This window comes from Ambystoma mexicanum, chromosome 3p (assembly GCF_040938575.1).
Source record: "Ambystoma mexicanum isolate Mex_15411 chromosome 3p, UKY_AmexF1_1, whole genome shotgun sequence".
Classification (NCBI taxonomy): domain Eukaryota; kingdom Metazoa; phylum Chordata; class Amphibia; order Caudata; family Ambystomatidae; genus Ambystoma; species Ambystoma mexicanum.
In genome coordinates, this window is record NC_090925.1 from 164,279,733 (window position 1) to 164,292,588 (window position 12,856).

General features: G+C 50.7%; 1 protein-coding gene across 1 annotated transcript in view; it reads right to left on the reverse strand.

Moving 5' to 3' along the window:
- Positions 1-11,950, reverse strand: part of LOC138580201 (claudin-10-like) — a 100,434-nt gene extending 88,484 nt beyond the window's left edge. Inside the window, exon 1 of the mRNA XM_069650549.1 lies at positions 10,087-11,950. Coding sequence (XP_069506650.1) covers positions 10,087-10,306 — 220 coding nt within the window. The 5' untranslated portion in view covers positions 10,307-11,950. The remainder of the gene's footprint in view (positions 1-10,086) is intronic.
- Positions 11,951-12,856: the final 906 nt, after the last annotated feature.

The window sequence follows — 12,856 nt, forward strand, 5'->3', positions numbered from 1 at the left end:
TTTTCTCTACCTGTGTTGTCCCCCAGGGATCTAACCTCTCTCCCTGGCTGTTTAACCAGTACCTGGTACTTCTTGCCCACCGCATCGCCGCTCTCTGCCCCAATTTTCAGTGCTATGCGGATGACACCCAGCTCATTTTCAGGCTACCCTCGGCCTCCTCTTCTCTTTCCCTCATCTCTGACTGTCTTTCTGCTATCCAGGAATGGTGTGCCGCCAATGACCTCTGCCTTAATGCCAGTAAGACTGAGATTCTACTCATCGGCACACCCACTCCCTCCTTCCCTGCAGCTCTCTGGCCGGCCTCTCTTGGCCCTCTTCCTGCTCCTACCTGCAAGGCAAAAAACCTCAGGGTCATCTTCGACTCCACACTCTCCTTCTCTCCTCACATATCTGACGTCTCTAAGAAGTCACACTACCAGCTACACCTCCTCAGAGGTATCCTTCCTTTCCTCTCCTTCCCCCAGAAGCTCACTGTTTCTAGAGCCCTGGTTCTCTCGAAGCTGGACCACTGTAACAGCCTCTATCTAAATCTGCCTGCCTCTACTCTCCGCCCTTTACAACTCATCCAGAACAGGACTGCGAGACTTGTCCTTGGCCTCAAGCCCAGGGACCGTATCTCTCCAGGACTGAAATCGCTACACTGGCTCCCAGTGACTGCGAGGATCAAGTTCAAAACCCTCTGCATTGTCCACAAGGCCTTCTGGGGCCTTGGGCCAAAATACCTTCAACTCTCTCTTCCAAAGTATCTTCCTTCTCGAGCTCTCTGCTCATCCGCCTCCAACTCTCTCAGGGTCAGCCGCTTCTCCAAGCAACGAGTTGGGGGTAGATCTCTCTCCGCAGCAGGGGCCTCCCTCTGGAACAGCCTTCCTGCCTCGCTGAAACTTGAGGAGAACCGTCTCCGGTTCCGGAAGCACCTCAAAACCTTCCTCTTTGCCTCCGCCTTCTCTCCCACTCTCCCCTGCTAAACTTACTGAAACTGCACTGAATCTGCAACTGGGCCACTCACCGATCTCGGTCCTTGGCCCAGCCACTCTCCACTTGCACTGCCTTCCTGGCAACCCCTGCACTGTGGGACTGTTTCTGTATCCCTACAGCCCCCCCTTCCCAGCACTTGTCTGCACTTACCTTGCACTTGCCACCAGCTGGCCCTTATTATTATTATTTTTTTTGCTATTCTACTAACCATATACTGCACTTCCCCTCCTCCTTTCCCCCTTGCACTTTTCCCCTCCCCTCTACCCTTGCACTTGCGCGATCTGAATGACACCTGGCCTAGTAGGATCGTTGTCTGTCTCCCCTTGTCCCCCCCCCCGCCTCTTCGCACCTTGAAACACTTGTGTATAGGCGCGTTATAAATGCCATATCATATCATATCAATGTGGCCATTTTATAATCCCTAATATCCATGCTGTCACGTAGTGAGGCCATTTGATCATCCATTGTGGCCATGGTGTTACTTGATGTGGGTGTAAAATCACACCATGTGGCCCTGCTGTCACCCAGTGTGGCCCTGCTGTCACCTGATGTGGCTGCAAGATCACACAATGTGGTCCTGTTGCCCCCCAGTGTGGCCATCTGATCATCCAATGTGGCCATCTGATCAGTCAATGTGGCGATGCGATCACCCAATGTGGCCATTTTATAATCCCTAGAGTGGCCATGCTGTCACGCAATGAGACCATTTGATCACCCAAAGTTGCCATTTGATTACCCAATGTGGTCATGAGATCATGAGGCGTGGTCATGTGATTACACTGCCTACAAACAATGAAAGCGCAGCAGTTTCCAAGAACGGGGCAATCACATTAAGAGGCCCTTGGTTTTGCAAATTGGCGACTCGAGTGTTGTGGCCTGGCGGAAGCTGTGCTTTCTCGGCCGTCGGTTGTTGCTGCATCTCCTTGGGCAGTTTGGTCACTAATTTACTCGTTATGTGGCTGGTGCATGACCCCATTAACCCCTCCGGAATCCAGGGAATCATGAGCTGGACTCTCTCATTGGCGTGCCAGACCAGGTGCCAGAGATGATGGCGGTGTGCCACCCGGTAAACTTCTTACAATATCCGTCATTAGTGTAGCGCCTGCAACAAGCGGAGCTGTCTCATTAACCAACTTTTAGCGCCAAGAGACCTTTTCGGTATAAGATGGTGCTTTGTAGAAGAAACTCGTATATATACATATACAAACGTACATTCAAACAAACTCAGTGGTATTCATTGTATGGACCCGAGGGTTCTACCCTGGCGCCCACCTTGACCCCAGAGCCCACCAAGTCACTGCCACGGAGTGAATAGAGCCCGTGGCTTTGAGAGCATTCGGGATTCCATTACAGGTGCATTGGCGCCGTACACTAGTACCAGGCCACACAGTGACCCGGTGCAATAATGAAATCACGCAGTGCCAATTGCATTCGTGCAAACGCAAACCTGTTCCGCACTAGTGCAACGTTTAACCTTGCACTATAAGTGTTTATCAATGAAGGGGGCCCAGTCAACGAGAAACCAAACTGACGGGCCTGGAGCTGAGGGGGGGGGGGGGGTGGGGAAGGGTTTTAGTGTAGAATGCAGGTGTACGGATCAACAGTATCCCATGCCAGGCAACTCAAAGGTACTCCTGCTGTGGACCACTTGTGTACGAGGTCTGAAGCAATGTGCACAGGAGCACGTGGAGGAGGGGGGGGTTAAAGGTGGGGTGCAGGGGTAGCTGGAATGGGGGCGTGGCGGCGCCTATCGTGGAACTGGAGTGTCACTGCTATAGAATGACTGCTGTTATTTGAAAAAGGAGTCTTCATAGATGGAATACAGTCCTTGTGCTCCCAAAATGGCTACGAGTCTATGAAATCTTCAACTTTTTGTTTATGTTTTTTTTTTTTGCTTTCATTTGATGACGACAGCTGAAGTGTTTGGCACACGCGCAGGTGTTTGGTCACTCTGCGTTCTAGAAGCTGAAGCATTTTGGGATCGACTCCATGTAGGCAGGCGTGGATCCATCATTTCAGCATTATGTAAATACTGATCAACTGCTTTTAATCTGATGAAACAATTCTAACCCCATGTATTGTCTTTCAACGGCGGAAGATTCGTAATAAACCATAACGCAATAATGAAAACTTAAGTTTGACCTCTACTTTCAAAGCAGCTGACCTGGGGTTACCAGCATATGAAAATACGCCCAAAAGCTGTTTTTTCCTCAGTGTCAAACCGTTGCAAACGGTGTGTAAACCAAACACTTGAGGATATGCACACATCCCACACAGCCTGTCCAGAAAGAGTGAGTGACTGCTACCGTGAGAAACTGTACATCTTCCCTGCTCACACCAACTTCTCTCCGCCTTCCTTCCATCTCCCCCCGTTCTACTCGTCCTAGTCCTCTTCCTTTGTCGTTTTTCTTTACAGCTCCTTGAAGCAGTCTGCAGGAGGCGTCAAGCGCTACACAAGAAACACACGCATATACATGTAACGGTTTGAAAAGAGCTGAGCTGGTGAGAGGGGAGGCTGGCCGTTCTCTGGGGCAGCTACTGGTCTGTGGAAAAAAGTGAAAGAACGCCCAAGAAGCGTCCACTTCCCATGACCCATTACAGAAGACAACGGCCTCAATGGCGTTCATTCTACACACACATGGAAGGCCATCTTCACAACTCACATACGCTGGTCATTAATGGCTGCCCAAAGGGCCTACAAGGGAATTGCTAAGTCAAAGAGTTGATGCGTTTGCACCCCGGGAATGGCTGCTCATACACATGAGTGTCCCACTGGCCAAGTCCACAGCAAAGGAATGCCAGGCGCAAGGCCCAGACCAACCCAGCTGACAAGGTCGGCCTGCAGACTAACATCTATCCAGGCACAAAGGAAAAAGCGGGCCACGATCACACATTCCACATAACATCTATCCAGGCACAAAGGAAAAAGCGGCCCACGATCACACATTCCACATAACATCTATCCAGGCACAAAGGAAAAAACGTCCCACGATCACACATTCCACATAACATTTATCCAGGCACAAAGGAAAAAGAGGGCCACGATCACACATTCCACATAACATCTATCCAGGCACAAAGGAAAAAGCGGCCCACGATCACACATTCCACATAACATTTATCCAGGCACAAAGGAAAAAGCGGCCCGCGATCACACATTCCACATAACATCTATCCAGGCACAAAGGAAAAAGCGGCCCACGATCACACATTCCACATAACATCTATCCAGGCACAAAGGAAAAAACGTCCCACGATCACACATTCCACATAACATTTATCCAGGCACAAAGGAAAAAGCGGCCCGCGATCACACATTCCACATAACATCTATCCAGGCACAAAGGAAAAAGCGGCCCACGATCACACATTCCACATAACATCTATCCAGGCACAAAGGAAAAAGCGGGCCACGATCACACATTCCACATAACATCTATCCAGGCACAAAGGAAAAAGCGGCCCAAAATCACACATTACACTTAACATCTATCCAGGCCCAAAGGAAAAAGCGGCCCGCGATCACGCATTCCACATAACAACTATCCAGGCACAAAGGAAAAAGCGGCCCAAGATCACACATTACACTTAACATCTATCCAGGCCCAAAGGAAAAAGCGGCCCGCGATCACACATTCCACATAACATCTATCCAGGCACAGAAGAAAAAGCGGCCCGCGATCACGCATTCCACATAACAACTATCCAGGCACAAAGGAAAAAGCAGCCCACGATCACGCATTCCACATAACATCAATCCAGGCACAAAGGAAAAAGAGGGCCACGATCACACATTCCACATAACATCTACCCAGGCACAAAGGAAAAAACGGGCCACAATCACACATTCCACATAACATCTACCCAGGCACAAAGTAAAAACCGTCCCATGACCACACATTCCACATAACATCTATCCAGCCACAAAGGAAAAAGCGGCCCACGATCACACATTCCACAAAACATCTATCAGGCACAAAGGAAAAAGCGGCCCGCGATCACACATTCCACATAACATCTATCCAGGCACAAAGGAAAAAGAGCGCCACGATCACACATTCCACATAACATCTATCCAGGCACAAAGGAAAAAGAGGGCCACGATCCCACATTCCACATAACATCTATCCCGGCACAAAGGAAAAAGCGGCCCACGATCACACATTCCACATAACATCTATCCAGACACAAAGGAAAAATCGGCCCGCGATCACACATTCCACATAACATCAATCCAGGCACAAAGGAAAAAGAGGGCCACGATCACACATTCCACATAACATCTACCCAGGCACAAAGGAAAAAACGGGCCACGATCACACATTCCACATAACATTTATCCAGGCACAAAGGAAAAAGCAGCTCACGATCACACATTCCACATAACATCTATCCAGGCACAAAGGAAAAAGCGGCCCACGATCACACATTCCACATAACATCTATCCAGGCACAAAGGAAAAAGAGGGCCACGATCACACATTCCACATAACATCTACCTAGGCACGAAGGAAAAAGCGGCCACGATCACACATTCCACATAACATCTACCCAGGCACAAAGGAAAACGGGGCCCACGATCACGCATTCCACATAACATTTATCCAGGCACAAAGGAAAAAGCGGCTCACGATCACACATTCCACATAACATCTATCCAGGCACAAAGGAAAAAGAGGGCCACGATCACACATTCCACATAACATCTACCCAGGCACAAAGGAAAAAGCGGCCCACGATCACACATTCCACATAACATCTATCCCGGCACAAAGGAAAAAGTGGCCCGCGATCACACATTCCACATAACATCTATCCAGGCACAAAGGAAAAAGAGGGCCACGATCACACATTCCACATAACATCTCTCCAGGCACAAAGGAAAAAGCGGCCTATGATCACACATTCCACATAACATCTATCCAGGCACAAAGGAAAAAGAGGGCCACGATCACACATTCCACATAACATCTATCCAGGCACAAAGGAAAAAGCGGCCACGATCACACATTCTACATAACATCTATCCAGGCACAAAGGAAAAAGCGGCTTACGATCACACATTCCACATAACATCTATCCAGGCACAAAGGAAAAAGAGGGCCACGATCACACATTCCACATAACATCTACCCAGGCACAAAGGAAAAAGCGGCCCACGATCACACATTCCACATAACATCTATCCCGGCACAAAGGAAAAAGGGGCCCACGATCACACATTCCACATAACATCTACCCAGGCACAAAGGAAAAAGCGGCCCACGATCACACATTCCACATAACATCTACCCAGGCACAAAGGAAAAAGAGGGCCACGATCACACATTCCACATAACATCTATCCAGGCACAAAGGAAAAAGAGGGCCACGATCACACATTCCACATAACATCTACCCAGGCACAAAGGAAAAAGCGGCTCACGATCACACATTCCACATAACATCTACCCAGGCACAAAGGAAAAAGCGGCCTATGATCACACATTCCACATAACATCTATCCCGGCACAAAGGAAAAAGGGGCCCGCGATCACACATTCCACATAACATCTATCCCGGCACAAAGGAAAAAGGGGCCCGCGATCACACATTCCACATAACATCTATCCAGGCACAAAGGAAAAAACGTCCCATGATCACACATTCCACATAACATCTATCCAGGCACAAAGGAAAAAGCGGGCCACGATCACACATTCCACATAACATCTATCCAGGCACAAAGGAAAAAGCGGCCCAAGATCACACATTACACTTAACATCTATCCAGGCCCAAAGGAAAAAGCGGCCCGCGATCACGCATTCCACATAACAACTATCCAGGCACAAAGGAAAAAGCGGCCCAAGATCACACATTACACTTAACATCTATCCAGGCCCAAAGGAAAAAGCGGCCCGCGATCACACATTCCACATAACATCTATCCAGGCACAGAAGAAAAAGCGGCCCGCGATCACGCATTCCACATAACAACTATTCAGGCACAAAGGAAAAAGCGGGCCACGATCACACAGTCCAACTCATGACTGTCCAGAACAGACTGTCCAAGGGGTGTCTGGGGTAAACTATATTGCAAAGAATGCATTTGAAAACGTATTTGCAGCAACATTGGTTAAAATGAGTCTCATCACTTATGAAACTGGTCCACTCTGGCTAAACAAAGTAGGGCATTCTGTCAAGCCGGTCTAGGAAAAAAGGGTCCCTGCCGGCCCTTCCCCAGTGAAAACACACACCTCCCGTTTGATAATACATGTTAGTTTTGCCTATAAGGTGGTGCTTAAGTGTCACCTCATAGGCAAAACTATTGCATTGGGTACAGACAGCAGGGAGACATGTGAGGAGGAACACACATCTTGTGGGTTTTGGTTAGTTATTTACCCACCAATTAACATACGAATCCCTATGTCCATTCTCACCCACTACATACCTTCCCCACCAAATACACACACCCCTGGCTTCTCTTTGAGATAGCTCTGTCAAGCTAACATACAAGTTTGTGCTGCAAACAGCCAGCCAGTGTTGTTTCTAAGCTATCTTCTGATAGTTAATAGTTAATGGCTGAATTGCAGCTGTAAATATTTCAATGGTGTAATAAAAACGTATTTAGCAAGCGTGGCTTTAGCCACTTGATTTATAGGTAGTATGAGTGCCCTCACATCTGTTCCTTGCAGTGAAATCCTGCTGAAAACAAGCATTGGCAAACCAAACAGTTTTGACTTGTGTATAGGTATTTAGAATGTTGCCAGGCACTTCTTTCAAATGCCCAAGTGCTCGCGCCATTTTCAGCTATTTCCATCGTATGGTCACCTACTACTATTACAGAAAGTGTTGGCAAGTAGCTGTACGTGTCGGCCCTACACGCTGTGTTTGATTGCAGTTTCTACTTTACTGTGTTTCCTACTGGTAGTCGTTGTACCGGCTTGCTCGATGAGATATGGGACTGGCGTGACGATATTTTACAGTGCAGCGTTGGGTTCCTGGCTAAGCCCTGCAGAGCAACTTCCACTTGAAATCCAACCTCGGGGCTTTAAGTGGGCTAGGACTAGCCGGGGCTCAGCCGAGAGCAACTTCCTCTTGAAAGAAAATCTTCCAGGCCGCACTTCTTCATGGGGGCAATGTACAGAATATGTATATTCTGAAGAGCATAAGAAAGCCACGGGTGCTAACCCAGAAGGCACCCGGAAATGGGGGACAACGCCACAATGTCCCTCATCGATGTTATTTCCCTTTCCCCAAGAATGGTGCAGAGTGGGATAGAACCTTCTGGAAAGCCATCTCCAGTGCAAGCAATGGACAGACACATCTTGCAGGGCGGTGGCGTGCCAATATTAGAAAAGCCTTGCGTTCAGCATATCAAGCGCCGTCACCACAGTGTGCAGGGGGTCCGCACATGTTGTGCTACTATTCCACTGGGTGGAGTTTGTCTGCGTGGGTGAGGGAGGGTATCGGGGCTTCCTCCTTCCTAATCGGTGTAACTTTAGGAATAAAAGTATAAAGCCCTCCCATTCCAGCCACAAATTCAGATAATGACACGTTCACAACCCACCAGTTCCCCCAATGTCGCCAGTTTAGGACTAGCCTCGCCTCCCTCCACCTAATCCTTGCCTCCCCCCACCTAACCCCCCCCCCCGCCAACCCCCACACACCCACGCAGGAAAAGGGCAAACCCCTGATGCATTTTCCGGTGGTCAAAGTTATGCAAACCGGAGTCCGTCTATAAAAGGTACTTTTTTCTAAGTACTGGTACTATTCGCTGGAACGGCAGCCGGGATATAAGGTACTGCATCGGCCCTTTCTTTGCTGCCGTTCTACCTCTGCGGTCCGTGTGCTCACTGGGGGAAGGCAACGAGGCTATATGTGTTTAAAGGAACAAATAACAGAAACAAACATAATATAACGCAACGTAACACAGCACGACACAACGTAATGTCGCATTACGTAATGTATGGGAAAAGCATCACAAGAGAATACGTGTCGTAATGTAGTATAGAATGACACAGTGTGGCATAATATAGTGTACAGTAATAAAACGTAATATAACATTACGTAATGTGCGGGAACAACATAACATTGGAATAGGCTTCATAATGTAGAATGGCAGAATGCAATCTAAGAAAATGTTACGTTAACATTGCACATGACAGTGTAAGGTAATGTAAAGTGACATGACTTCATGTGACAAAAATAATATAACATACAGAATCATAAGCTAGCGTAATATAAGATAAAGTAAAAAAAAAAAGGCCCCCCAGGCAAAATGTCCCCTGGGTATAAATGGCCTTATCCCCTTGGACTCACTTTCCAGGGAGAGCATGGAGGGGAAGTCCTAGAACTGGCCCTTCTCCCCGAGTACTCACTTTCCAGCGCGAGCATGGAGGGGAAGTCCTAGAACTGGCCCTTCTCCCCGAGGACTCACTTTCCAGGGAGAGCATGGAGGGGAAGTCCTAGAACTGGCCCTTCTCCCCGAGGACTCACTTTCCAGGGAGAGCATGGAGGGGAAGTCCTAGAAATGGCCCTTCTCCCCGAGTACTCACTTTCCAGGGAGAGCATGTAGAGGAAGTCCTAGGACTCACTTTCCAGGTCGAGCATGGAGGGTAAGTCCTGGAAATGGCCCTTATCCCAGAGGACTCATTTTCCAGCGCGAGCATGGAGGGGAAGTCCTAGAACTGGCCCTTCTCCCTGAGGACTCACTTTCCAGGGCGAGCATGGAGGGGGAAGTCCTAGAAATGGCCCTTATCCCCGAGGACTCACTTTCCAGCGCGAGCATGGAGGGGAAGTCCTAGAACTGGCCCTTCTCCCCGAGGACTCACTTTCCAGGGCGAGCATGGAGGGGAAGTCCAAGAAATGCCCATTATCCCAAAGGACTCACTTTCCAGGGCGAGCATGGAGGGGGAAGTCCTAGAAATGGCCCTTATCCCCGAGGACTCACTTTCCAGCGCGAACATGGAGGGGAAGTCCTAGAACTGGCCCTTCTCCCCGAGGACTCACTTTCCAGGGCGAGCATGGAGGGGAAGTCCAAGAAATGCCCATTATCCCAAAGGACTCACTTTCCAGGGCGAGCATGGAGGGGGAAGTCCAAGAAATGCCCATTATCCCAAAGGACTCACTTTCCAGGGCGAGCATGGAGGGGAAGTCCTTGCAGTTGGAGATGCCGGTGGAGTCGGTGATGCAGGTCTTCCACAGGTTGGACCAGAAGGTGGCCGTGGTGATGACCGTGCCGTCAATGGTGGACACCTTCCAGTAATCCGTGGGCAGCGTGGAACAGACCAGCACCCACCCGGAAAGGGCCAGGAGGAAGGCGATGATTTCACTGGCCATGCTGGCCATGTTCTCTGGAAGCAAGAGTGGAGGGCACCAGGGGAGGAGTGGAGGGCACCAGGGGAGGAGTAGAGGGCACCAGGGTGCGAGTGAAGACTCTGGGGTAAGAGTGGTGGGCCCCTCAGCTAACAATGAATACACTAGGGTAAGAGTGCAGCAGCTAGAGTAAGAGGGAGGGCAGTAGGGTTAGAGTGAAGGAACTAGGGTAAGCAGGAGGGCGATAGGGTTAGAGTGAAGGAACTAGGGTAAGAGGGAGGGCAGTAGGGTTAGAGTGAAGGAACTGGGGTAAGAGGGAGGGCAGTAGGGTTAGAGTGAAGGAACTAGGGTAAGCGGGAGGGCGATAGGGTTAGAGTGAATGAACTAGGGTAAGAGAGACTGCAGTAGGGTGAGAGTGAAGGAACCTGGGTCCGAGTGAAGGCACTACGCCGAGTGATGGGGCCTAGGGCAAAAGTAGAGGGCACTTTGGTAAGAGTGGAGGACCACAGGGTAAGATTAAAGCCGCTGGGGCAAAAGTGCATACACTGGGGGGCTGTAGGTTAAGAGTGAAAGAAACGGGGTACGAGTAAAGATACTAGGGAACGAGCAGGGGGTGCAGGTTAAGGGTCCGAGCACTGAGTAGAAAATCACAATGGGGTAAAAACAGCTGGCAGTGGGGTGAAGCCAGCAGGATAAGAGTCGGGGCACTGAGCTAGGATGCCTGGGCACCGGGTTAATAGCGTGGGCATTGGCATGAAACAAGAGTCCTGGGGCCAGGGCGGAGCACCACGGTAAGGGGGGCTGGAAGAGGGCAATGGGGGCGAGCAGCTGCTGATGCAGAGGTAGGAGCAGGGGCACCAGATTCAGAGTCTGGGCAATGGGGTGGGAATCGGAGACAGCAAATTAAGGAATCGGAGGCAGCAGATTCAGAGTGGAGGTAATGGGGTGGGGATCTGAGGCAGCAGATTCGGAGGTAATGGGGTGGGGATCTGAGGCAGCAGATTCGGAGTAGGGGTAATGGGGTGGGGATCTGAGGCAGCAGATTCGGAGTAGGGGTAATGGGGTGGGAATCTGAGGCAGCAGATTCAGAGTGGGGGTAATGGGGTGGGGATCTGAGGCAGCAGATTCGGAGGTAATGGGGTGGGGATCTGAGGCAGCAGATTCGGAGTGGGGGTAATGGGGTGGGGATCTGAGGCAGCAGATTCGGAGGTAATGGGGTGGGGACTGAGGCAGCAGATTCGGAGTAGGGGTAATAGGGTGGGGATCTGAGGCGGCAGATTCGGAGTAGGGGTAATGGGGTGGGAATCTGAGGCAGCAGATTCAGAGTGGGGGTAATGGGGTGGGGATCTGAGGCAGCAGATTCGGAGGTAATGGGGTGGGGATCTGAGGCAGCAGATTCGGAGTGGGGGTAATGGGGTGGGGATCTGAGGCAGCAGATTCGGAGGTAATGGGGTGGGGATCTGAGGCAGCAGATTCGGAGTGGGGGTAATGGGGTCGGGATCGGAGGCAGCAGATTCGGAGTGGGGGTAATGGGGTGGGGATCTGAGGCAGCAGATTCGGAGTGGGGGTGATGGGGTGGGGATCTGAGGCACCAGATTCAGAGTGGGGGTACTTGGATAGTAATAGGCGTTGCAGGGTAAGAGCAGAGGGCGCCGGCTGTTTCTGGGCTTCTCCTCTCAGCTTCTCTCAGCCTCTGGGTGCTCGGGGTGTCCAGAAGCAAGGTTCACTCCCACCTGTGCACGTGACACACACACACACACACACACACACCTGCCCGGCCGTGCAACTCCTCCCATCCTTTCATCCTCCTAGCCCCCTCCTGAGTCACTCATGCGTTCCCGTTAATGACCCTTTACACCGTCCATTATCCCGTACTCTGCCTATGCGTCCGTTTCAAAAGCCAAACCGATTCCTCCCAGTGAGAATGATACAGAATACAAAAGCTAAGGCTCTGTTCACAGACGGGTTTTCCAAACTGCGGGTACGTTATTCTCGGAAGATGGAAAAACGGTGCAAATGTGCATATGGTTAGACCACCCAGGGTCCCCTGCATACACCACGCAACGTGCACTGCTGCCTGTGTCAAAAAGGGTTCTCCCGGTTCTGCGCTCCAGATTCCAACTGCGCCTGTGGAGGCTTGTAAAGCACAGCTGGGTTCACAAAGGTATAGACTCACGACTACAACTCCCTGCCACAGCCGCCCCCTGTGCCTAGTCTGACCAGGAGCAGGCCGGCACAGGGGAAAATGCATCTCACGACCATGACTGTGGCTAGTCTGACCAGGCCCAGAACGCACAGGGGCATGCGCAGATCAGAGCCACAGCCCCCGCCGATGCCTTGTCTAACCAGGAGAAGGCCGGCACATGGGATGAGTAGATCAAAGCCACAGCGCTGTGTCTAGTCTGACCAGAAGCAGGCCCTACACAGGGGGTGAGCATAACAGAGCCACAGCCGCCCACTGTGCCTAGTCTGACCAGATGCAGGCCGGCACAGGGGAAAATGCATCTCACGGCCATGACTGTGCCTAGTCTGACCGGGAGCAGGCCCCAGACAGGGGAATGAGCATAACAGAGCCACAGCCCC